Source organism: Melopsittacus undulatus, chromosome Z (assembly GCF_012275295.1).
Source record: "Melopsittacus undulatus isolate bMelUnd1 chromosome Z, bMelUnd1.mat.Z, whole genome shotgun sequence".
Taxonomy (NCBI): Eukaryota; Metazoa; Chordata; class Aves; order Psittaciformes; family Psittaculidae; genus Melopsittacus; species Melopsittacus undulatus.
In genome coordinates, this window is record NC_047557.1 from 100,589,974 (window position 1) to 100,614,899 (window position 24,926).

The following is a 24,926-nucleotide window of genomic DNA, read 5'->3' on the forward strand; positions in this document are numbered from 1 at the left end:
TTTCCTCTGGGCAGAGGCTAGGGCACAAAGACCTTACAAGTTAGAAATAAGCCAGCCATAAGCATTTAGAAGTGCAGCAGGATTCATAATTGGAGCTAAACCAGAAGCCTCAGAGTCACAAAGCTGCTTATCCACCAGCTGCCAGAGGCAGGACTCCAGCCCATGCCAGTATATGCTGGGGGGAGCAGCCATACCTGCAATTGCTGATGAAGAGTTAGAGTTAGTGCAGGGAAGAGTGGGTTAAAAAGAGTTAACTGTGAAAAGGAAGTGGAATGTGTAGGTCGTCAGACAGCTGGATTTGAGCTGTTCAGTTTGCAGAGACCAATCCCCTCCCTGGTCATCCTATTTCTGAGATGCTTTTGCTGGCAAATATGATAAACCCCACACGTGCAGTGGCAAAGCAAGCGTTTTCTCCTGCCTCTGCATTGAGCTGGGGGTGTGAGATACCAATAAGTGCAGGCTGAACCAGGGAGCTAAGCAAAACGTTTGTGCATGGGAATCCAGTTTGTGCTGATGCAGGCAGGTTCATGTGTGTTGACTCCCCCAGTTTGTTAGATGAGGGCACCACTTTGATGTACTGGTGTATAAATGGAGGGCACGCTCTCTCCCTGGACACCAGCACATCAGCATCCTCTGAAGACAAGTAACAAAGGGTTGTGATCTCAGATCCATCCCAAAGCATCCATGTCTGTGAGGGCAAAGCATAAAAGGGAATTAAGAGGCGACCAGTTCTGCTCTATGCTTTTTGCCATCCCTCAGATTATATATATACAACTTTATTGCCTCCATGGTATTGAAGTGATCCACTGACCTGAGCAGAGCAGAGACAGAAGTGGTCAGCACTGCTTTGGCAGGGGACATAAGGTGGTGAGTGGACCAAGGCTAACACCAGCACAAGGGAGAACAGTAAAGTCCTCCCCTGGCTGCGAGGTGAAGAGAACCAAGTGCATTTTGTGCTTCTGCAGTGCCCTGCCAACAGAAACAATGACAGTAATGATAATCACTTGCAATCTGTTATTATATTAACATAAGCTCAAAAATGGTAAAACCCAATAATCTTCTGAAATGAAGCTAATCCCCCCCCAGTGTAAATAACACACCGCATCGCAGTGCTTGGCAGCAGCAAGGCTGAGAGTGAGGGGGAAAGGTTCTGCTTTTGAAAGGCTTGGTGTGGTGCAGGCAGAGGGATTTGCTGGAAGCAGCCAGGCACGGATACCTGCTTGCCAGGAGAGGCTCTCTGCAATCCTTCCATTTGGTTGGCTTCCTTTGACCCTGTTGCTAAGCTACAAATATGCCTTTCCAGCAAGCTCTAGCATCCTCGCTCCCACCCACTCCCAAACGCAAACTGAATCAGCCTGCTCAGAAGAGAAACCATCTCTGGCCAGCAAAGAGCCTTTTTTAACTCATTTTCCACCCCCCAGTATCTCTGCAGAGTGGTATTGGTTATAAAGAACACTCACTCTGCCCCATGCCAACCCAACAGCCCCAGGAGCTTTGTTAGGAGTGTGGAGAAAAGCATATTATACCATACCAGGTGATGAAACCTGGCACTGCTCCGTTGCAGCAAGAATAGATGAGGATACCAGCGACTCAGAGAAATAGCTACCACCTACCTGCACACACGCTTGCTCACCCTGATGCAAGCCACGTTAACACTTCAGGACAGCAAACGTTTTATGGCAGGGTGGATGCTTTCTGACCGTGTTCTGCAGAGCAGTGCACTGGAGGGTTGTCTGCAGTCCCCATGCTCAGTGGTCTGCCATTCCTGAGATGTTAATAGGGTCGAAGTCTCATCCTCACCAGGACCATCACAAGTTGTCAGGGCTGCCTTTTGGCTCAGTGGAAGGTAATGGATGCTCCTTGAGTTCACTTCAAGCCAGCCTAGGGCGGGTGTCTGACATGAGCCAGCTGCAGTGCAGGTTGCTGCAGAGGTTTCTGTGTAGTCCTCGGGAGCTTAATTTGGTCCATATAAACTTCAGGAAAGGTTATTAAAGCTTTCCCAAAACACTGGCTTAATATAGACCACAATACACTGGCCTGACTTTTGCCATTATCAGGATACCTGTATAAGCAATCATGTTTACAGGGAAATGTCCTCTGAAGACTCCTCCAAACCATCCCCAAACAACTGTATGACCCAATATAATCATTTACTTGTTTTTCATTGACTATCAACCAATTCTAGTTATTAAGGCCAGATTTCTGATCTGCACAACATGGGGGAGTCCATAAGCAACTGCTGTCTTAATTGATGGATCTGGTGGCTCTGCATCCAAGTGTTTCCTTAGCAGGTGCTAAGCCTAGAGCTCCCATTAACACTTACATGTCATATGTGTTAATGTATGACAGTAAGCCAAGTGGGCCCCCGAACTTGCAGGTGTGCATGTCCATGGAGACAAATGGAAGGAAATAAGTGTTGAAGTGGCTCAGAAAAGCAGGAGTCCAACAGCTCTGCTGTCACACAGGGATAAGAGGGACTGAGCTACCAAAGATGCTGCAGGCCCCAAGAATGCCTTGGGCTATGGGTCAGTGTGAGGAGGGAGCAAAGTGCTCCTGGCAGAGGCTGGTTCCTTTCTGGTGAACCAGGAGAGGGATTTGCCTTTGCAGAAGCAGAGGCTGCCTTAGGAGGATGCTGTCCTTGGATGAAGGAGATAGAGTCAACCTGTTTATTGTCCTGGGACAAGGGGGGCAATGGATCTGGGTTCAGCCCCTGCTTTTCCTCTTTGCTCAGGTCCAAGGGAGAGATCTTTATTCACACCTTCCTCATACAGTAATTCAGTGGGGTTCCCATTTGAGGGTATAAATGGGCAGTTTGGGGTCTGCCTGCCCTGCAGTATCCCAGACCCAGGGCATTTCCCATCCCTGCTCCAATGCAGCCTTAGACAGACTTCGAACGTACCCTCTAACTCCTCTCCTTCTCTTTCTCTTCCAGGGTTCAGCTCCCATCCTGGTAGTCATGGTGATCTTACTAAATATTGGAGTCGCCATTTTGTTTATTAACTTTTTCATCTAATTCAAGACTGTCTTGTTTGCAAAAATAACAGTTCCATGTATGAATGGGGGAAAAAAATCCCGAACAACAACAAAAAGGGGAAAAAAAATCGTAAGTCGAACTGTCCTACGACAATTTCCAAGTCTTTTCACAGAAGAACAACAAACGATCGAGTCTCACTCACAGTTTGCCTTTTTTCCTGGGTAATGTTTTTTGGATTTTAGCCAAAATTCTTTGCTTGTATAACACTATGCTGTGTGGCATGGCAAAATGCTATCAACACTCTGCCCCCCCAACACTGGAAAGGATGAGAAGGAATCCCAACAAAATAAAAACCTCATTTCCCTTCCCCTCACCCCGCAAAAATATATTCAAAACAACAGCAATGAACCCCAAAATGGAGACTAGATAATGGAGAGGGGACCACGGGGAGATTTTGTTTGATGTACGGGTCCTGGGATGCTCCAGGCTGAGCTTCCCAGGGAAATCCACAACAGCTTTAATGATAAATGGGAGAGAAAAGCAAAATCAGGCTTTTCTTCCTTCTCCCCTCTCAAATGGAGAAGCGTTGCTGTAAGAAGGAGGAGAGAAGGAGCACAGGGAAGGCATGAACCCTGTCTGGATGTGAAAGATGAGAGAAGTGCAATGGGCCCCATTTTGTTGTTTTTAAAACAAGGCAGCAATTGGTGTTTTGTTAAATTTCTTGGGGCAGTGGGGAGGGGAATAGGGAACACAAGGTGTGAGCAGCAGCCCCACCACCCTCCTGCCTTCACTCCTCCTCCTCCCCAGGCTGCTCCCCACCATAGCAGGGCTGGAAAACCACCCACTGCTACTTCTAATTCACAGCAGATTTTGCCTGGGTAAAATGATGTACCCAGATTCCCCCCAGAAAACACAGAGGCACCTTCAGCAACACAGAGTAGCTGCTGGTCATTGTGCTATGCTCTCCACCATGCGAGGAGCAGCATTAACTCGAGCATCCCATCCCAAACACAAGCGTGAACAGAGATGCTGGGGAGGGACTGGGGAGAGAGGGCTTGATTCTGACCCACCTCGGATAACAATAAATCATAATAAAGCAAAATAAGGTAAAACTGTTCTTCAAAGGCATCTGGGGAGGAGCACTGGAGCATGTCCCAGAAAGGAGGGCGAGGGTGGTGGGTTTGTCTCTTTACATCTTGCTGTGGACTGTTTCAGACATCATGCTTGGGCTCTAAGCATGTGGTATTTTGCACTTTGTAATGCAGGATGTATATTCCAGCTTCCAACATGTCCCTGTAAAAAAAAAAAGAAAAAAAAAAGGAAAAAAAAGAAAAAAAAAGAGAAAAAAAAAGAAAAACAAAAAACCAAACATCATTGGCAATGGCAGCCTCTAAGGATGTATTATTTTCTTTTTTTTTCTATGTCACTTAATTTGTTCGTTTATACCATCTTTGTAATATGCCTGCCTTGATTTTCTCCCCTCCCCTGTCCCCACTGATAATATGCATACTCATTAAAGATGCCGTATCCCTGTTCTGAGCTGTTATGGTCCCCATCACACGAGTGCAGCCTTAGCTCAATTGCTTGGAAGTGGCCAATGGCCCCTTGATCCTCAAAACTGACTCTACTGGTACCTTGTCCCCACCATGGAGATCGGCCCTGCCAGTGATCCACCACCACCAGGTATGGTTCATATGGCTTCAATTTGGGATTTGGTATGTCCAGGGACCAAATTCCACCCTCAGTTCTACCCACTGCAGCACCAGTCAGCAGGAGAAGGGGTGTGAGCATGGCAGCAACCCGAGGGTGGGATGAATCCCTTTCCACAGCTACAGTTGGGGGGAGGAAGGAGGGAACAACTCCTCCTCGACATTTCACATACAGAGGTGTTGGGTACAGCCCTGACTTGCGGACTCAGCTTTGCTTTGCTTCTGTTTTAGCTGTTTCTCTGCTACCTTTTCAGCAGATTTCTTATTACATTGCACTGGATTGCTATATTTTTAACCAGAAATAAACTAAGGATTAGAGCATGTGCCAGTTAAATTCAGTTCTTTCCCTTACATGGTCTTACTCCCTCCTGTCGCAGTTTCTCTTCCTCTTTTTCTTCCTTTCCCTTTTCAGGCAGAAGGGCTATGGGTGGACAGGGTAAATGAGAACTGAAGGCAGCAAGACCCCCTGTAACTTTAATTTCATTTTCCACAGTAACTGTCTGTCATCTTCATGCTTTTTGTTTTGTTTCCATTTGGTTTTAGGTCTTTAATAATCTTTTTTACTCTTGAATGGTTGCTGCATACTTGAACCAAATAGCAACATGTTGTGGTTGCAGCCCTAGGAACTCATCCGTGTGTTTTGTAACTCTTTGTAAAGACTGTCAAGGATTCTTTTTGTACATTCAGGTGCATGACACAAAGGTCCCACCAGGAGCAGGTTCAACAGTTACATACAAACACGGTACTATATTTAGATATATATAAAACAGCAAAAACAAAATGCCTCTTGTTATTAATCAAATAAAAGTACTAGTGATTTCATGAGTAGCTTTTTCATGCTGGTGACTGATTGATTACTGCTCTTGCCCGTGTACCAGCAGTTATGTACAAACACAAATGCAAATCGGGTTTTTCATTGCTTTGTTCCACAAAATAAAGCTCCATGGAGCTGAGGTTTGTCCAAGATGAAAGACAGTCAAACACTAATAATAATTGGGCCCCAAACCATGTGCTTAAAAATAATGATTTCTTTATTAATCATGGGGAGCTGAGCAATTTGTCTTAGTTCTGGGCTTTTCACATTTGCCCAAGGCCAGAAATATTCTTGAGAAATAGCCCAGAGAGAGAGTTAATTCAGTATATTTCCCTGTCTTATGAGCCCTAGATTCATGCATCTCTACGTAAAGCACATTAAAATGTCTATCATTATGGCATATAAATCTATGTAAATTGTCCGTACCTGCTGTTTTATGTCCACACTGACAGATGCATGCGAGCAGTTGAAGGTTTACATCATTTTCTTTGGCTGCAGTGGTGTTTTTATGTTCCTACAGTGGAACATGCAGCACCTGAAACGCAAGGAGGGGCTGAATGAACCAGCCCACCTCCTACCATGGCAGTAAGGACACTGGGAAGAGGGTGTTTAGCCCCCACCAGGCACCCCTGGCTGGACCCTACCTGTGTGAGCGCTGTGCTGATTTGATGCAGCATCTTCAGGGAAGGCAAGAAGGAAGGAATACAAAAATCCTCTGCCTGCTCATGCCATACCAGCTTCTCATCAGCCCATCTGGTGTCTGGGTTGTTTGTACCCAAGACCTAGATTCTCTGAGCGTGCTGGGACTCTCCTGGGCCCAATCTTTCAGAGATCTTGAGTACTTGCAGCTTCTATTTACCTTGTGTGGAATTATGAAGCACTGCTGGGGAAAAGTAATAATCCAGACTGCAACAGAAGGGGAGGGGCAAGAGGAGAAATACTGTCTTATGACGATGAAGGTCTTAATTGAAACCCAAGGACTAATTGTTTGTCCTGACAGGCTTTGGCAAGGTAAAGGAGGACTGAAAAGCAGCAATCTTTTATACTTGTCACAGGGTGAGGATGGCTGCAGACATTTGTGCTAAAGCAGAACAGAGCAGAGGCTGGACTGGATCCTGTCTGACAGCACAGCTTTACTGCATGTGGGTAAATTGTCTGCCCAGGAGATGGGCCTTGCAGGCTCTTGACGTGGTGGCAAGTTTTCCTGGTGTAGGGAAACTGGTCAGCTCCTTGCACAGCCCCTAAATGAACTGCATCAGGGCTGTTGTTGCCTATTCCCAACCTTCACAGCAAGGCTCCCTGAGCAGCTCTGCAGCCTAAGGCTTGCACCATTGCTGAAGGCAACCCTGAGCACAGCAAGCACTAGAGATACCATGCCTTTGAGTAGCAGATCCACCAGGACTATGGCTCCCTCAGAGGCATTTCAAGCTCTTGAGTTCCCTTTATAGGTCTGTTTTAGCTAATATTAACCTACAGGCACTTCGCTACAGAACTACCACCAACCTGTTTTTCCAGGGTATGTGTATCACTTCATTACCATGCCCAGCAAAGGAGTTTCAACCCCAAGAGCTACTAATCAGTGCCCAAAGGTCTGAATACAATACTCAGATACATCATGAGCTGTGTCCCTTCACTCAAGGCATCTCAGAGTTCATGCTCCATAACGTTAAATGAAACTTCACTTCGTAGACATTGAGAGATGCTGAGTGTTGCCCAGCAGTTGTTGTGGAATGGGTGGTTTTGAACTGTCCTGGTGAGTTGAACATTCCCAATTGGAAATGTTAGTGGAAGATAAACTTCAGAGGCTCCCATCCATACACAGGTGTTATTTGCTCAACCACACCGCTGCCCAGTAGACTCACAATCCTTATCATTTGCCTGTTTCCTGTTTTATCCCCAGTTTGGGAATAACAGCACTGAGCCTAGTAAGGCTTAGGCTTTGTTACAGACACATTTTAATATAAGAACACCAACATCCAGCCCCTTACCTCCTCTACAATAGCAAACATCCCCACATCAGCAGCAGCTGAATTTTAGTATTGGGTGGTCCTGTTAGAAGAAAAAGCTGAAGAATTACTCCTGCAAGCAGTAGAAGCACTGCTTCCCAACCCCTTCACTCTGGAGCATGTTTCAAAGCCCTTTTTATGTTCATTTGCAGCTGTGGGTTAGTGGCTTATCCTGGCTCATCCAGCACCCCAGCTCTGGGAAGAACTGAAGGAAGCTGCATGTCCAGGTCAGCCGGACTTCATGGCAGAGCAATGACAGCCCTGGGAAGCCAACATCTCCCAAACCTTCCTCTCCCTCAGCAGGGTGTTTTCCCCATGTGGAGCTGCTGTGATGCATCCCATCCTGACTAAGGTTCCTTGGAATCATGTCTCTTCTAGTCAATGCTTTCTCCAGTCACACTTAGCTTGACACAGAACTCAACTAGGACTATGTTCCAGAGCCCTTGAGGAAAAGATGAAAGGAAAAACTTCAGATTAATCACTGCACACACTCCAGCTCATCTGATGCACCTAGTTCTCTTATGCAACAGTCTCTTCCAGAGAAGATGGAGAGACAATCTTTTCCTGCAGCTGCACAAAACTGTTCTTCATCCTTGGCACTGCTGTAACCTGGCTTCAGCTGGGGGAACAAAATCATTCAAGGTGTACGTCTGTATTTGAAAAGGCAAAAAACGATGAAGTGCATCTAAGTGTGGTTCCCGGTGTCTGGAATAGGCCTTTGCAATGGAGTCCTTTGCAGAGATGTTGTGATTTTAAACCAACTATTTTTCAAACAAAAACATAACAATAATCATCAGAATCTTGAAAATACAACTCAGCCACAGATACCCTGATTTTTGCATGGAAAGGTATGGACATCATACACAAAGGATGAGAATTCAACAAGACCAAGGTATAAACTAACCCAGGTGACAGGACAAGAGGACACCTGATGTCCTTAGCCAAGCAAACACTACAGATTCTTTCCTAGGCTATCAATAAATGGTATGTTTTCACCCCTCATCTGTTATTCTACATGGAAGGTACCTCCCTATCAAACATGTTTTTATCTTCACAATTGGCAGCCTGCTGTCTTTGTTACTTTTCAATTAGCCCTGAACCTAGCACTGCTCTCTCGAGAGCTGGCTCCCCTGTGATGCCTCTGCCAAAACAATACCCATAGCACCCTGGATTTCCCTGCCTTCTGGTGTCAACTCAAGCCACCACTTGTTTGCTGCAACAGATACACTGAGATCTATCTGTTGTCCCTATGGACCACAATGCTGCTGTGCTGGAAAGTGATGCCTTGAGGAGAAGGGCTGAGTCAGGAAGCAGGGGTGAAAAAAAACCCTTTGAGAGTGCCAGCTCACTCCCTCCCATCCTCAACATGCCAACAGCTACCAAGGTAGGACATTTCACTGGTCATAAATACAAATAAATAGTTCATTTTTAAAACAACTGCTTTCTCACCAGCAAGTGAGAAACAGAACTGGGGGATTCCACAAGCAAAGGCAAAATCTGTTACAGCTAATTAAAAAGGAAGATATTTCTACTGTTACGTGTATCAGGGGTTACAGTGGCTCTCATACAGGTAAGGTATGAAAAGATTCCCAGGATTCTCCAGGCAGCGCAGCCGTATCTCAGGGCTGCTGGTGCATCTTACAACCACTACCTATGTATTTTACACTGGGAACAGTGATTCCTCTTCCACAGCAAGAGAAAAAGAAGTAGAAAAGCTATGAAAGAACGGAGAAAAACAAAATGATGTAACCAAATAGATTTATTGGAGAAACCCTTGGAGACACATTCTGACCCCCGTCAAGGTAGGGATTTTGGGACCAGTGAACCATTATGATGTGCAGTTTGTCTTGACAGACCCAAACCATTTTTGAACAAAAAGATGACAGTATTGTGCAGGCTAGCCTCAGCAGAACAAGTGCTCAAATAGCAATCCTGTTCCTCAAGCCCCTTCCACAACCTCCAGAATAACAGCACATCCAGAGCATTAACCAAAGAGGCATATTGAGACTGGTCAGCCAAAGGCACCCAGGGGAGACAAAAGCTAGAGTATGCCTTCTGACGTGCCCACATCAGGAAGAGTTCTATGGGGCTAACCACTGCTCCCACCATGTTTTCACCCACAGAACAGTCTCAAGAACATCTAGACTGAATCTTCATAGAAAGTCTTTGCCATGGCATGTGCCACTTTTACCACCTTCTTCTCCTTGGCATCCGGGCCCATGTTGCTGCGGGCTAGTTTAATCCAGTACTGCTCCGTCCTGGACAGGTAGGCTGCATGGCTCTCATCAAGCTGAACAGACGGGTGCTGCTCCTCTTCTAGTACATAGTGGGAAGAAGACAAAAAGAGAGGTGACAAACAGTGAATAAAGGCACTGCCTTTCAACTCAGCCAAGGCTACTCTTCAGCTAATGTTTTTAAATGTAACAGCCTAAAATCCGACCAGTAACCAGTAGAATTTCTCTTCTAACCTGAGAGCAGTGTACTATGAAAACTGCTTTTGCTAGAAAACTCACTTGGATGCCAAAGAAGACCTCCATGCTAGCAGCAGAACCAGCAGGTATTGTAATTTGTATTAATATGAAGAAAACACTCATCTTAATTATTACCTCCCTCATCTTCACTCTCCTCTTCGGAGCTCTCCTCTTCCTCTTCTCCTCCCTCTGCACCTTCCTTATCATCCTCCTCTTCATCTGACTCAGACTCTTCCAGCCATTCTTGTGCTTCTTTGATGAAAAAGAAAATAAAACAAATAAATAAGCTGTTTTCCACTCCTACACCCAGAACCATCATGGAAGATCTGGGTAAGGTCAGAAAGATGTGCTTCTTAGAAGCCCTGCTCTATTCTCCGCCTCAAAGATCCATCCACTGTACAGTGCCTGTATCTGATGGGAACAACGGAAAGAGATGAAATAGTCAGGAAGAAGTGGACAGCACAGAACAGCTGTGGAAGAGGAGCTGGTTAATGCCAATGCTGACAAGAGTCAGCTCTCCCTAGCACTTCACAGTTCAATGATCACGAGCAAGACACCTTCCTTTATGCCTTTTGCCAATTACCACATGCAGACTGAACTTCCAGGGCAAGGTCGCCTTCTTTTGTGATCGCAAAGCTCTGGACCAGACTGGTTTCCATAGTGATGGTGACCGTAAGACACTGCGTATCACGTAATTCCAAACTTTCCCCTGTCCAGGAAAAAACACGACTCAAAGGCTCACCACCACCCCTTGAGGAAGCTCCACAATTGTTTTGTTGGTTAGTTCTTTTCTTCCCTAGTGTAGTGCTGCTACACTAAAAGCAGAGAGAGAAATCCCACCATCAGAACTTACTTGGATCCATCTCCACTAGCACCTTCCATTCTTCCATCTTGTGTAGGTCGAGGCTGTAGAGGTCACTGAGGGTGAACTGGCGATCACCCACCTCAAACATTCCCCCATACACATACAGAACCCCATGTTTCACTGCCAACATGGCATTTGAACGTGGGCATGGCTCCACTTGCTGGCCCAAGGCTCTGTCTTCCTCCTCCTCTGATTCAGACCTCTCTTTTTCTTCTGCGGGTCCAGAGATCACCTGTTTGATTGTCATGACAGTCCCATCTTCTGCCACCACCTCTTTGACTATTTCCACTGGGCCTTGTGGAGGTTGCTTCTCTATCTCCTCATCTCCAGCACCCTCTGCCTCAGCTTTTCTGCCACGTCTCCGCTTTCTCTTCTCTGACTTTGGTCCCTGTTAAGAGGAACAAGGAACAGAAAGAGACTGCATGTGAATTGTGTGCACCTAATAGCATGTACAGCAGTTAATATAAATACTATGGATGATGCTGGGAGGGAGGAGAGGGAGAATTCAATCTCTTTTCACTACAAGTCTCAAGTAATAGGTGCAGCCTCCCACTCAGCATAAACTTCTCCTAGCCATAAAACAAGGAACAATGAAATTCCTGGAAAACCCACAGCATGAAGTTGCTTCCTCTACTAATGGCAGCATGTACTGAAGAAGCAGAAAACAGCTCTTTTGCTCTCTGTCTTGCAGGTACACACAAACATGCAAGCAGTCCAATAATCTGATGGGAACAAGAGAAAGTAACCCACATTTTGTGAAATCACAACAATTGCTGGGTGCTAAATTACAGTGCATGACCAGGAAGCACTCCAGGTCTTCAAAGAACTGTGTGAAAGAGCTGGAAAACAGTGAGGAAAGCAGAAGCAAACATCTGAGTGCCTGTTTGCCTGTTATTATGTGATTTACTTCTGTTTGAGAACAAAGCCAGAAACAGTGGGGAAGAAGGAACTTCTTCACTTGCACCTCATTTGCCCTTGAGAGTGGTTCAAACAAAATCACAGATCAGAGGGCTGCATTTGTGAAGTTTTTATGAGCCAAGGTTAATATTTCATCTCTTTAGTAACTCATCAACACTGGGGAAAAGAGAGTTTTTTTGATCCCAATGCAACACAAGATCTTTTCACAGTATCTTTTACTGAACTGTCTGATGTCAGATTTATACATCTGACCTAGAGCCAGCCTCCAGTAAAACACCATAATGATGTTTTCATGCAGCTTTGTTTCATTTTGCATTACACAACAATGGGGCACATTCAGCCTGACTCCTGAGGAAGTAGATTGCTCCTGAAACACTCTTTCTCTGTGCTCAACCATCAGGGCTCACAGGCTTCCTCTATCCACAGAAGGGTGCCAGTCTACATCCCACTGTGGAAGCAGGGCATGGAGAGCACACAGAGCTCTGTGGCAGAGAAGGAGAGGGGCAGCATGAAGTCAGAGAACTCAATTCATCTGGTACCAAAAATCTGCTAGAGTTGCACATCACCAGCTGAATTTGTACAGCCTCACCCCCCTTCAAAATCAGTGGGTCACAAATCAATGCAGCAGTCACACCTAGTGGATCACCTCTTGGAGCACCCTAAGTTATTACAAACAGAGGCTTGCTCCACACTACAAGGAAACTTTTTCAGGCCAAAAAAGGCCCAAAGAACATGCACCATGATCAAGAAGAACGAACTGAATATATCTGTGTTAATTTTTAAAATCAAACCTTCAGCTGTCCAGGAAACCAGCGGTTTTTCCCAAGGTCATAGAAATAAATATCATTGAAGAAGTCCCCTTCAATGCTTTCTTCCTCTTCTTCATCATGCACACCTCCAAACAGAAGGGAGCGATTATTGGGACCAATTGCCACGGAGAAGCCAGATCTGGGAGTGGGTTTCACTCCAGAAGGGTTGAGCCGACTCCATGCCCACTTGTCTGGTAATGGATAAAAGCAAACACAAGCATCAGCAAAGGAGAATCCTGGTTGCTTTTGTATCTCCTATGCCCTTCAGTACTCCAGTGAGTAAGCCTATGACCATTTTGGATTTCTCAGAACTGCACAGTACCGTGTTAATCAGAACCACTTATATTTCCACCTTACGCACACAGCTAATAGCACATCCATTCTACCCTTAGAAAACCATTGTGTCTTCAGTAAAAGCAACTGCAGAGGGCTGTCTTCACGACATACTTTCTGGGGCAAGGAGCCTCTTGAAAGGTGTACACACCTTTATACGAGGGTGGAGTTCAAGCAAGGATTACACATATATATATATATAGCCTTCGAGTACCAAGGAAATGTGCCTCAGTTAACCCAGGAATCCCACTCCACATTCATTCTTCCTACAGCACCCTTCCACTACAGTACTTTACCTGCCAATTTGCATCACTGCCTTAACTCCCAGAATAATTACAGTTCTTTGTAAGGAGACCCAACCACACTTTAAAAAAAGGCTCAGGAGCAGGAGAAGGCTTGTGCTCTAAACCCTTTGCTTCTGCTCCAATCCTTTGTATTCTGGATTTAGAGCAAATCTTTAAAACACAGGCTGGGAGAAGCAGATGCACTGGCTAGGCACTCTTGTTTCTTAAGGAACCACAATTTCAGTAAGATAAACTATAGATAGAGTGCATAATGCAAACAGAGTCTGGAATCCAGACAATGTATGTGACCCAAACCTTCTTCCCAAATCCTGCTGTAAGACAATCAGGTTTAAAGAAATCAATCACAATTTCAATATTTTAGAAATTCAGCTCAAAGAAGCTTGTCCCATTCCCTGAAACAAGGACAAAATATACTCTCTCCTAAGGAAAGCGATGGAATTCCTATTTCAGAGACATTCACAGATAAAACAACCAGCTAACTTACAATATCTTAGTTAGGTTTGTGGTTTTTTGGTAATATCCCTGCTCCAGGTAACCTAATGAGATCACAACCCAATCTTCTCTCTTAAGAGTCTGTAAGGAAGACACCACTACCAAAGAGTTTGTTAAAACAGGAATTTCCTGTGTGGAGACATACTGGGTTTGCATGGTGAGGTTTTGGTAGCAGGGAGGCTATGGTGATGGCTCTGGGGTGAAGATGCTAGAAGTGGTGTCTGACAGAGCCAATACAGCTGGATCCAAGACAGACCTACCACTGGCTAAGGCTGAGCTCATCACTGACAGCGGAAGCAGCTCTGGGATAACATAGTTAAGAGAAGAAAGAAATCAAACCAAACTGCACAACTGCAGCCAGAGAGAGGAGTGAGACTGTGTGAGAGAAACAGCTCTGCAGACATCAAGGTCAGTGACGAAGGAAGGAGGAGATGCTCCAGACACCAGAGCAGAGATTCCCCTGCAGCCCATGATGCAGACCATGGTGGTCCCATGGAGTCCCACAGTGGAGCAAATATCCTACACCCTGTGCAGGACCCCACACTGGAGCGAGTTTGATGGCAGGACTTGTGACCCCCCTGAGGAACCCACACTGGAGCAGCCTGTTCCTGAAGGACTGCAGCCTGAGGGAAGAACCTATGCTGGAGCAGTCTGTAAACAACTGCAGCCTGTGGGAGTGACACACATTGGAGCAGGGGAACAGTGTGAGGAGTCCTCTGCCTGCAGAGGAAGAGGTGGCAGGAATGTGTGGTGAACTGACCACAATACCCACAAGCCACTGAGAGGGAGGAGGCAGAGAAATAGGGAGCAGAGATGAGGGTAGGAAGAAGGGAGGGGTGGGGGGAAAGTGTTTGTAAGATTGAGTTGTTATTTCTCATTAACCTTCTCTGATTTGATTAGTCACAAATTAGGCTGTTTTCCCAAGACAAGTCTCTTTTGCCCATTATGGTAACTGATCTCTCCCTGTCTTTACCTTCACCCACAAGCCTTTGGTTATATTTTCTCTCCCCTGTCAAACTGAGGTGAGAAGTGATAGAGCAGCTTTGGTGGGTGCCTGGTGTCCGGCCAGGGTCAACCTACTACCTGAGAATTCCAAAACTGTAAGGATTTTCTGTTGTGAAACAGAAGAGCAGTGATCAAAATGTCCCACAGACCAGGAACTTTCAAAATGTTGCTTTAATTCCCTCCCACATACAAACCAAAAGAATTCCTAAAATATCTTTCCTTGTAGTTTTTCTTGAAGCTGCCTGTGCAGGCCAGAGCTTGTCACACAGTTATGCAAGGAGCCTGGAGACCCTCCACTCCATCTCAGACTATTCCAGGACCAACCGGGAGGTGTCAACATAAATGATGCTGTGAGCTAGAAGTGATTCTCTGACAAAAAGTGTATCCCAACCTTCCCCCAGAGCTCTGCCAGTTTCTCAACCATCTCCAGTTCCCCCAGGGCTTTGCTTGTCAGAGCTACCATCTACATCAGCTCTGAAATCAAGTCACCTGGAGCTGAGAACTATGATTCCTTAAAGCCTTCAGCTGAGAGCTTTGTTCAGCAAACCTACTTTCCATTTCCCTCTGCAGAGCACAGCAGTGAGGGATTCTGCCCATCTTCATTCTCCAGCACACAGAAACAAAACAGGAGAACACAATTCCTCCAATATCCCCCTGTAATTGCTGTTTCCTTCACCTTAGCCCCCTTTTCTTTTAAGCTACAGTCACAGTACACAAATGCACTTCGCTGCTTCTGGGAGTAAGAAGAAATATTTAAGCCAACTCATCTGCTGTGTTTAGCCTCAGAGCAAACACTGGGGCATAGTGCTTTCAAAAAGTGAATTTTGTTCTAAGCTTGGGTTGTTTTGTTTTTTTTTGCCTGTTACTCAAAGGAAAAGAGAGGATCTGCATTTACAGTCCTGCATCACTTCCAGCACAGCCCTCCTAGCTGCAGCAGTAGCTTACCTTCCTCCTTGCCTGCACCTTCAGCCTTCAGAAGGAACATATCTGTATGCAGGGTGCCTTTGTCAACATCTTTCTTAATTCTCTGCAGAGAAGGGAAAGACAGGGATGCTCAGCAAAACAATTTCAGTGGCCCAACTTTTCCAAGCCTAGGAAGTGACCCATGCCAGAACGGCAGTATGTGCCAATCTAATCTCCTCCCATCCCCCCGGAAAAACCCTAATCACAGCCTAAACCTGTACATTCCCATGCTGAAAATGCAAACACTGTGACTGGGCAAGGAAAAGCCATGCTACATTCTCTGTAGTCCCACTAGCTCTGGAATATCAGGCAGCTCACAACCATAGCATTCAAACCACGGCTACATCCTGTGATGAGCCATAACCAACTTCTGTCTCTGACAACTGGGAAGGGAACAGGAGACTCAAGGTCCTGTCTTTTCCTCTGTCACAGACAGTAACAGGCGCTCTCAGTGGTCTAATTTAATATCTGTGACTCTGCCTCTCTAGCTGTAAAAGAGAACAGATACCTACTACACTCAAGTGACACACAACTTTCCACGGGATTTGCAAGACCCATTGGGATTTCTGTCCTTGAATGTTGAGCAGAAGCTCAAAGCATCTGTGCTCTATCATTAGGAAGACCTAAGTTTAAGTACAGATCTGTAACTAGCACACAGGCTCTCAGTCCCTGCCACCCGCTCATCTCCATCCCACTACAGGAGCAACAGAGGTGACAGCTCACTCTCTGCACCACAGCCCAACTGCAGCTGTCAGTTTTAGGATTTGGGGCCCCACAGAGCCTTGAGCAACAGTCTTTTCTCCTAAACAGAAGCCCCATGACCACTCCTGCTAAAGGTAACAGCAGGAGCAGAATCAAGCCTCAGCTGAGGCAGTTAAAGGCATCATTTAATGTGATTTTCTTTTGTTCCTTTCACTGTAAGCCCCTGTACTCCAGTGCTCATGGCAACATGCAGTATTGGAAAGCAGCACTATGCAACACCACTGTAGGAGGCCTTCTAATAATGTCATTATCCACCCATCCTTCATGCAGAGCTCCTACTTCCTTGTAATTCCCTTTCTCCTGGGGGTGATGCCATTGCTATGCTGTGTAACTGCTTCCAGGTGGTGGATCACAGAAAAGCTGAGAGTGTTGGATCCAGTTTTCAGGAATATAAGCAGTAAGCACCTGAGAGCACGACAGCACGGTGCTATCATGTTCTTGCTGCATAGCTGTACTCAAGCTTGTGGCTTGCACTTGACAGGTTTTGTTACTGCACAGTATGCTATGCTCTTACTGCAGGGCCCATTATCCAATTTGTAGGAAAGGTCTTTAACTCTTAGAAAAGTGGAAGAGAGGAAAATGTGTTAAAAGCATCACAGAACACCACTGAAACTTGGATGATGCTGAGAAGCCCCAGGGAAGGCTGATAGTGAAGTGCTGGAGGAAACAGAATTCTGCTGGCAGTGCAGCAAAAGGGAAGCTTCAGTTAAGAGCCAAGGTCTGCCTAGACAGCTGTTCTGAGAAATATGTTAGTTTGGGGCTGTGGCTCATGTGTCTGCTTGCTCTCCACATGCATCTAAGCATGCCCATTAGCAAACTAGAAAGACACACACACCTGAAGACAGGATGTCTACACTAGAGAGATATTCTGTGCAACCACTTCTATAAAGCCAATAACTGCACTATTCCACCTACTGCCCTTGAGCAACACAAGTCAGGCACACAGGGACAGGAAGCCTGTAGGAACAGGCAGTCCTATTTTCTGGGTAAGAAGTTTTACAGGGATGACTTCTTCAGCTACTGCCAGTTCTCCAGCACACAAAACAAGTAAGACAAGTTTTTGCATAGGTGTGTGGTTCTGAGGCATAGCTAGAAGAGGACCTGTGGTGTGAAGACATGCTTTGAGATGCTCAATACTTCGAACAGACCCTTGACTGAGAGCTGCTACAGCAGAAAGGGAAATAAACACCTTGTAGGAACAGTGCTGTAAGTATTGACTACCTGAGTATTCAGTTCTGGTACTGCCATATATTGTGGCATTTACAGCAGAGGCTCTCAAGTTCAATGAGCTGTGAGTCACCATGCTGAGCAAGTGCCATGCTCAGACAATGTCACACTTTGCTGTCTCTATCACACAGGTCTAGAGAAGCAGAAGCCACCAATAACCTGCAGGCTGTGGACAGCTAAGATACAGCAGCCTTTTTAACCTGTCCTTCACCTTAAACACCCTTTCAAGACTCACCTGAGCTCTCACATCTGGATGGGCAGAGGAGAGAGAGGGAGGGAGACATTGGCAGGGGGTCCACACCTTACAGCACTGAAGTGTACAGTGACTGCAAAGTGCCTGACTGCTAATGGTAACAGAAATGGCAATTATTTTCACCCCAGTCCCAGGTAGGCTGCAGTTTGACCTTCAGTGCCAGACAGAACACATAGGCTGAAGTGTGCAGGAGCACAGCAAGATGTGCACTAAAGAAGGGGACATCACAAATTCTGAGAGCAGCTGGCTTCAGTATTGTACAAGCTGCTTAGAATAATTGCATTATTTTTCTCCTGAAAACCACAGATCTCCCTGTAGTAAACACGATGCATATGCAACATGACAAAACTTCTCAAGCTGAGAAAACCCCAATGAGGTGGAGTGGGAGTTAGCTATTTGTTGTCAAAGAGATGTCTGTTTTCCCCAACTCACACTGGCTCAAAAGCAGACACTTCACCAGCAAGCAGTACACTGCACCAGGAGACATCAATCCCTCTGCACCCAGGACACCCTCTTGCCCTGAGGAAACTGCTCTGTTGGTCGCAAGAGGCTCTCGTTCTCCCTCACTGTCCTCCTTGCCTTGAAGTTCCAGGCATTTATTTTCAAGCACAAAAAAACTGGCTTGGATATCCACAGCTTATTGTTTGTACATACAGGTACACTAGCAAGTTACAAGAGTCTTACAGTCATGAGCTAAAAAATCCCTAGCTCCACTGATAAGACAGCAAGATGCCTGTTCATCCCCCTTCAAAGAGCAAGGAAACAGAGGCACAGAAAACTGTTCTCGAGACGAAGGGGAATCAGGGCTCCCCATGTATAACATGCTAAACGTGCCTTGTAAGAGAGATCAACAGTGGCAAAATACATCCAATTAGCAGAAGCCCTTAGCAGGCAGAACTACAGAGGGAACCAGGCCCACCAGATGTTGCAGTTCAGCCCTACCACAAGCAATCTCCTAGCAGAATTCAATTCAGCTTTGAAAAGCTTGCCACAAGCTTTGTTTAAAAAACCCCACCACAAAACCAAAAGAAACACCCACATGCTAGTCCTCTTTGGCATCCAAAGGCTTTGCACACATGTAACGCCAGCCCTCCCATGGCTTGTAGGCTGCTTGCACCTGCAAGGTAGAGCAGTGTTAGCCTCCAACACTTCCAAGCTGCATCCACCGTGCCACTCAGGCAGTGTGCTCATGTTGCCTAGCAATAGAGAACTATAAGCATTGCTTTATACAGCCAAAAATGCAGCTTGCTGCTCCAAGCCCCATCCTGAGCATGAGAAATGGATAAGGACATCTTTAAGATCAGCAGGAGAGCAAGTCTGAGCTCCTTGTGGGATTCTGAGGTACATCTTAGGGAGAGCTTACAACACCCAAAATATTCCCTTCCTGGTCTAGTGGAAGGTATCCCTGCCCATGGCAAGGGCTGGAACTGAATGAGCTTTAACGGGCCCTTCTACCCCAATCCATTCTATGATTCTGTAAGGGATCACAGAAGTTACCTTTATTATTTCTAGGCTGGAGATGAAAGAGATGAACACAGGGACACTATTGTGCGAAGAATCACACACTTCATAGGATCAGGCGTGCTCTTGTCAATTTGTGCACCCACACCTCAAATTAGTCACACTCAGGGTTGTAAAAATCCTTTTTCATCATTGGCATCCTGGCTGTTCACCAGCTGGTCAGCAAAACCTATTGGCTGGCATAGACAAAGGCATGTCTGGGTACTAAAGTTCTTGTCCTGGTTCTGTATATGAGTACTGGAGTGCCTTAGAGAAATCACTTGACTTCTTTTGCCTGTATTTCTGCAGCCATGAAAGAGGCTTTTTTATTCGGGCCACATGAAGGGAATACAGCCACATGGCCTGCACTGACAGACATCACTGAAAACTGACCCTGCACACTCAGTTCTGCATTCAAACCCAGAAAATCAAAGCGGGGACCAAATCTGTTTCTGCCTTGCCAGCTCATGACACCTGCCAACCAGACTGAAGATGGGAAGATTGATCACTCAATCAGAACACCCCTGGCAGCAAGTGGATGGTATTCCAGAGCCCCAGCAACGAGATAGGCACAAAGATGCCTACATTTCCACCTGTAACCATGAATCTACTGGGCTTACATCTCTTTTTTTGCCCTAGGCAAAATATGCGTGTTATATCACAGGTACTTGGGTACAGTACTTGAAAGCAGACTTGTAAGGGCTACGGGAACCATAGTACATAATGCATCAGAACTGCCCATTGCACGAAAGCAGACTTGCCACATAGCAACTCTCCTCCAGCAAGGTGACAGCTATATCATGCCCATACTAAAACAAAAGAGCTACTATGATTTCCACTCCCCTCCAAACCAATTCACACCATATACATGCTTGGTAGGAGCTCTGGCTTCAGAGGCCTCCACACAAATCTGCACCATTTTTCACAGCCCATGTGCAGCTTAGTCTTGCCTCTTACAAAGAGAGAAGTCTTTATAAGACTTGGTGAATGGCACTTTGCTTGGACACTTGCCTGGTTTCATATGCAAAAAGACCCAGTCTTCATACGACAAAAATGTCTTCACAGCACTCCTGAAAGCAGCATCTGCCTCTCTAACTGGAGACAGGAATAGCTCTACTCCTGTTCCCGCCCAGCTCCAATTAAGTAATGTCTCCTCCACTGTCTATCTCTTGTTTTTCCAAGAGTATCCCAGTCAATGACACAAGCCAAACACGCCTTCTTCACTTCAAAGTAAACCCAGAGAGACTTAGCTCCAAAACAGGCTATAAGCAAAGAGACAATGAGAATTAAATAGCCACACATTAATGAAGTTGTGCTCTCCAAAAGAGCTAAATCCTGCTGAATTAAATTTTGAGAAGCATGCTAAATGTTTGTTGCCTTTGCATGTCAGGAAAGCTGCAGAGAAAATTCTGTTCAGTGCTTTGGTCAGTTTATAGCTCAGTTGCACTATTCCTGCCTGACAGTTCACTTGTGCTATAGAATACATAAGCAAAGGCTGTTCAGAATGGCACAGAGGGAAGCAGACTTAGCTCTTTATACTTCAAAGGAAGTAAATTTGTAACAGGAGTGGCTGTTTCTATCGCAAAGCTGTTCTCCAAGCTGGAGAGAATCTGCACACAGGTCTTACCAGCTCAGTGTCCTGCATGAAAGCTGAGGGCAGCTTTGCCTTCCCCCATACCTTCCACTTCTCATTTATTAGCTTGACACAACCCAGAGCAGTGCAAGAGAGCTCACCCTTGTTAAGTGGAACAGAATGAAATGCAAACATGCATCAACTTTTATATTTCCATGGGGCTCAATGTGCACTTGAAACCCAGCTGCTTTCAGTAGCCATGAGAAATCCACATCTAGTAATGCAGGCAGGCTCATGCTTCCTTCCCACTCTCAACAGTGAGAAAACAGGACAGCAAAAGGAAGAGGGCAAAGCGCTTTTGGGTAGAAAACGCCTCTATATTGTTACTGCTATTTAATCAAATGCACATCTGACGAGATGGAGCCTCAAGCACAGGCCATGAGGAGGCACAAATGCTTCTAAATATATAGACAGACTACCTTCTCTTCCCTTTCCCTGCTTTTCTTTGTTCATTTATTCACATCAGAAGAACAACATGTCTTCTTCCCCCAGCAACACGCTGCTGGAAGCAATGCCTTTCCACTGAGACAGTAGCAGCGGGATCTGGGTCTTCTGTCTGCATTTGCAACATTAAAGGTTTTGCAAAAGCCTTTTGCTCCATGAAATATTTACTTCCTCCCACTCAGCATGGAGACCAGGATACTTGGTCAATGAGGACATACAGTCTAAAGGGCTACCCAGTATAAATTACCATCATTAACAAAGCAAGAAGCAGAGGAGAGGAAGCCTGGTGCTCATCAGAAGTCTTCTTTGGCTCCCTTAACCCTTTAACTGATGTAAGAGAACACAAGCGTTCTGGCAACTGCTGCTTATAACCTGCAAGTGGTGGAATACAGATGAGTTCTACCTGGGAATGCTTTAAGTTGGCAGTAACGACCACTAATGACAAAAAATGTAATTTCTCACAGTTTCTACCTCTATTATATCACCTCCTTATACTGGATTAGATTAGCAGGGAAAATGCTGAATCCATTTTTAATGAAGATAAGGTCCTCAATCATCACACAACTGCCTGAAGGAAGGCACAATTAGAAGACAAGATGCCTCTTTTTGTGGCAGTACTGGTTCACAGCAACCTGAACCACTGTGTACAAGCAATCCAAGGGCATAATGGCATATTTGCTTAGTTCTTCCATCAACTTTTCAGTTTAGAATCCAGGAAATACTGCACCAGCTTACCACAAAATCTCTCTACCTGTTTGGAGTAGCCTCCATAGATGATTATGCTGCCCTCAGGATTGGTAGCCATTTGACACCCAGATCTTGGAGTAGGGCCGATCCCCGATGGAGCCAGCTTGCTCCAGGTGAAGGAGTCCAGGTTGAAAGTATACACATCATTGTAATAGATGTAATCTCTAGGGAGAGCAAATGGGCATATCACAGGTTTTTGTAATGGTCATTCATTTAGGACAGGATAAAGTATCACTGAAACAGCACCAGGAACCTCTGGAGAGGTGCAACACCTTATTCATCTTCTTGCATTTATGGCTTTTCTCCTTCCGTAGCAACCTACACATTACTATTTCAGTGCAAGAATTTGCATTTGACAAAGCTCCTTTAAGCAAGACCTCCCTGGGTTCTTTTTTACCTACCATTGCTCCTTACTACAGAAACAGAGGTTTCAACAACTCTTTCCAGTTAACATGGTCCAAGGTAACTTAAACCAGACTACAAAGGATCAAAAGATTAGAGCCAAGTCTGTCATGGGGGTGGGAAAAATACACATATACCCTGTTCCCCTTCTACTTGCCAGTGCACATACTGCTAGTGGAAAATGTTCTAGACAGGTTAAACTCCCAAGGACACAGTCAAGTCTAGAGTGGTCTTATTCAGCTTGCACTGTCCTCCCAGGGCTTATGCCGCTTACTGTCTCTGAGACACTACATAGCACAGCTGTCTTCACAGTCCCCATGAGAGTGTAGCTGTGACCTCACACAGAATATGAGAGCTACTGAAGGTGTCTCAGGAAGACAGGGCTCTTTGACAAGATGCAGAGGCCAAAAGTGATCTACTGAGCATTAGCTACAAGGATAAGCAGCTACTTGAGTGATAGCTAAGTGGTACAGTGATTTCTAAAACACTTGAAGACTTCAAATCAAGATCACTTGAATTTCTAAATAAAAGTCTAGTTCAGTAACAGTATTGCTGAGGATAATCCCTTCATTAAAGCTCAGCTTTCCGTTACTGGAGAAATTCTGTTGTCTTTTCTAGAGAGGATTCAATACCATCAGCAATCCTGCAACAACCCACCTTGCGCTCTCATGGAAACCTCCAAAGATGATCAATTGTCTTTTGCAAGCAACCATTCGATGTCCACTCCGTCCAGATGGACCTCCTGATGCCCTGAAACACAAAGAAATTCCACGTATCAGCAAAATTCCTGTTAGTGTGTCAGTTCATTTTTATTAGTCTTCAGCAGCTGGGCTGGTTGAGTTCAGCTTCTGTTCTCCAGGAATGGAAAACCATGGGGAACCTCATTGCCTTAATACATATGTATGATTTTCTCCAGAACAGTATGTGTGCTCTTCCTGTAACTCCTGGTATTTGCAACACAGGCATTTTGCAGTAACAATTCTATTCCTAGTGATAAGCCAACATGTCTCTAACAGCACCCAAAGTCTTGAAGTCTTTTCTGCTATGAGTCAGAAGCTAATTTGTCAGGAGAGTTTAATGAATAGCAGTTAACTCCCAAAATTGCAAGAAAGGAACTCCAGACAGTTTTCTCCAAGTGCCAAGAAAGAGCAGGAGACTGGCTCAGACATCCACTCTCCTTCCATGTCTTAGGAAATCACATACCCATAACATCTTCACTCAATCCACCTGCAGATATGAGATGGTATCAAACTAGCAAGAAGACTCTGTAAATTAATTAGATTACTGGGTACAGTTCTGGTGTCCTCAACATAAGAAGGACATGGAACTGTTAGAACAAGTCCAGAGGAGGCCACGAGGATGATCAGGGGCTGAAGCATCTCCCATATGGAGACAGGCTGAGAAAGCTGGGGCTGTTCAGCCTGGAGAAGGCTGCGTGGAGACCTCACAGCAGCTTCCAGTGTCTGAAGGGGGCTACAAGGACGTTGGAGAGGGACTATTCATCAGGGACTGTAGTGACAGGACAAGAGGGAATGGGTTCAAACTTAAACAGGAGAACTTCAGGTTAGATATAAGGAAGAAGTTCTTTACTAAGAGGGTAGTGAAGCACTGGAACAGGCTGAGCAAAGAAGTGGTAAATGCTCCATCCCCAACAGTGTTCAAAGTCAGGTTGGACAGAGCCTTGGGTGACATGGTTTAGCATGAGGTGCTCCTGCCCATGGCAGGGGGGTTGGAACTGGATGATCTTAAGGTCTTTCCAACCCAAACAGTTTTACAGTCTTCTGATTTCCTCAACAACAAAGGCATTACCACAAAACAAATCACTGTTATTATCTTGTACACTAAAAGGCAGCTATTCTGTTCTGTTCTTTCAAACCTTCCTGACCTTTCAGTTTAATGTGCCAGTTCCAGGAACAAGGAACAGTACCCCATTTGTCACATCCAAAGGCTTCACGCAAAGCTAGGCAGCTGGCAATGACATTCCTAAGAGGTGCTGCACCTTCCTTCACATTCACCTACAAGCTGCACATTACATGAGAACAAAAACAACTTCAAGAACTCTCAAAGGCAACTTTAAGCCAAACTGCAGCTAAAATGGGGTTTGCTTTGTGTGTTCTCTGCCCCTGTTGATCAATCTATCACATTTTCACTCTGGCTGAGGAGCCTCACAAAGCGCACACAGCAAGACTACTCAAACAGGCAGTGTTAACATGTGTTAAGTGGTTGAAGAATCAGGGCCTAAATAAATAAGCAACCTGCTCACCCCTGAAGACAACAGCAAAACCTAAACCCAG

General features: G+C 45.5%; 2 protein-coding genes across 3 annotated transcripts in view; one reads left to right on the top strand and one right to left on the bottom strand.

Moving 5' to 3' along the window:
* The window catches only part of JPH3 (junctophilin 3), a 55,914-nt gene extending 51,662 nt beyond the window's left edge, over positions 1–4,252 (top strand). Inside the window, exon 5 of the mRNA XM_005144916.4 lies at positions 2,933–4,252. Within this exon, the coding sequence (XP_005144973.1) occupies positions 2,933–3,013 (81 nt within the window). The 3' untranslated portion in view covers positions 3,014–4,252. The remainder of the gene's footprint in view (positions 1–2,932) is intronic.
* A 4,992-nt stretch (positions 4,253–9,244) lies between these two features.
* The window catches only part of KLHDC4 (kelch domain containing 4), a 31,049-nt gene continuing 15,367 nt past the window's right edge, over positions 9,245–24,926 (bottom strand). For both annotated transcript variants that reach the window (XM_005144917.2, XM_031045316.2), the window contains exons 6-12: positions 23,290–23,382; positions 22,235–22,394; positions 15,647–15,728; positions 12,549–12,757; positions 10,828–11,227; positions 10,110–10,226; positions 9,245–9,819 (exon numbers count right to left, since the gene is read on the bottom strand). In XM_005144917.2, coding sequence (XP_005144974.2) covers positions 9,644–9,819; positions 10,110–10,226; positions 10,828–11,227; positions 12,549–12,757; positions 15,647–15,728; positions 22,235–22,394; positions 23,290–23,382 — 1,237 coding nt within the window. In that variant the 3' untranslated portion in view covers positions 9,245–9,643. The remainder of the gene's footprint in view (positions 9,820–10,109; positions 10,227–10,827; positions 11,228–12,548; positions 12,758–15,646; positions 15,729–22,234; positions 22,395–23,289; positions 23,383–24,926) is intronic.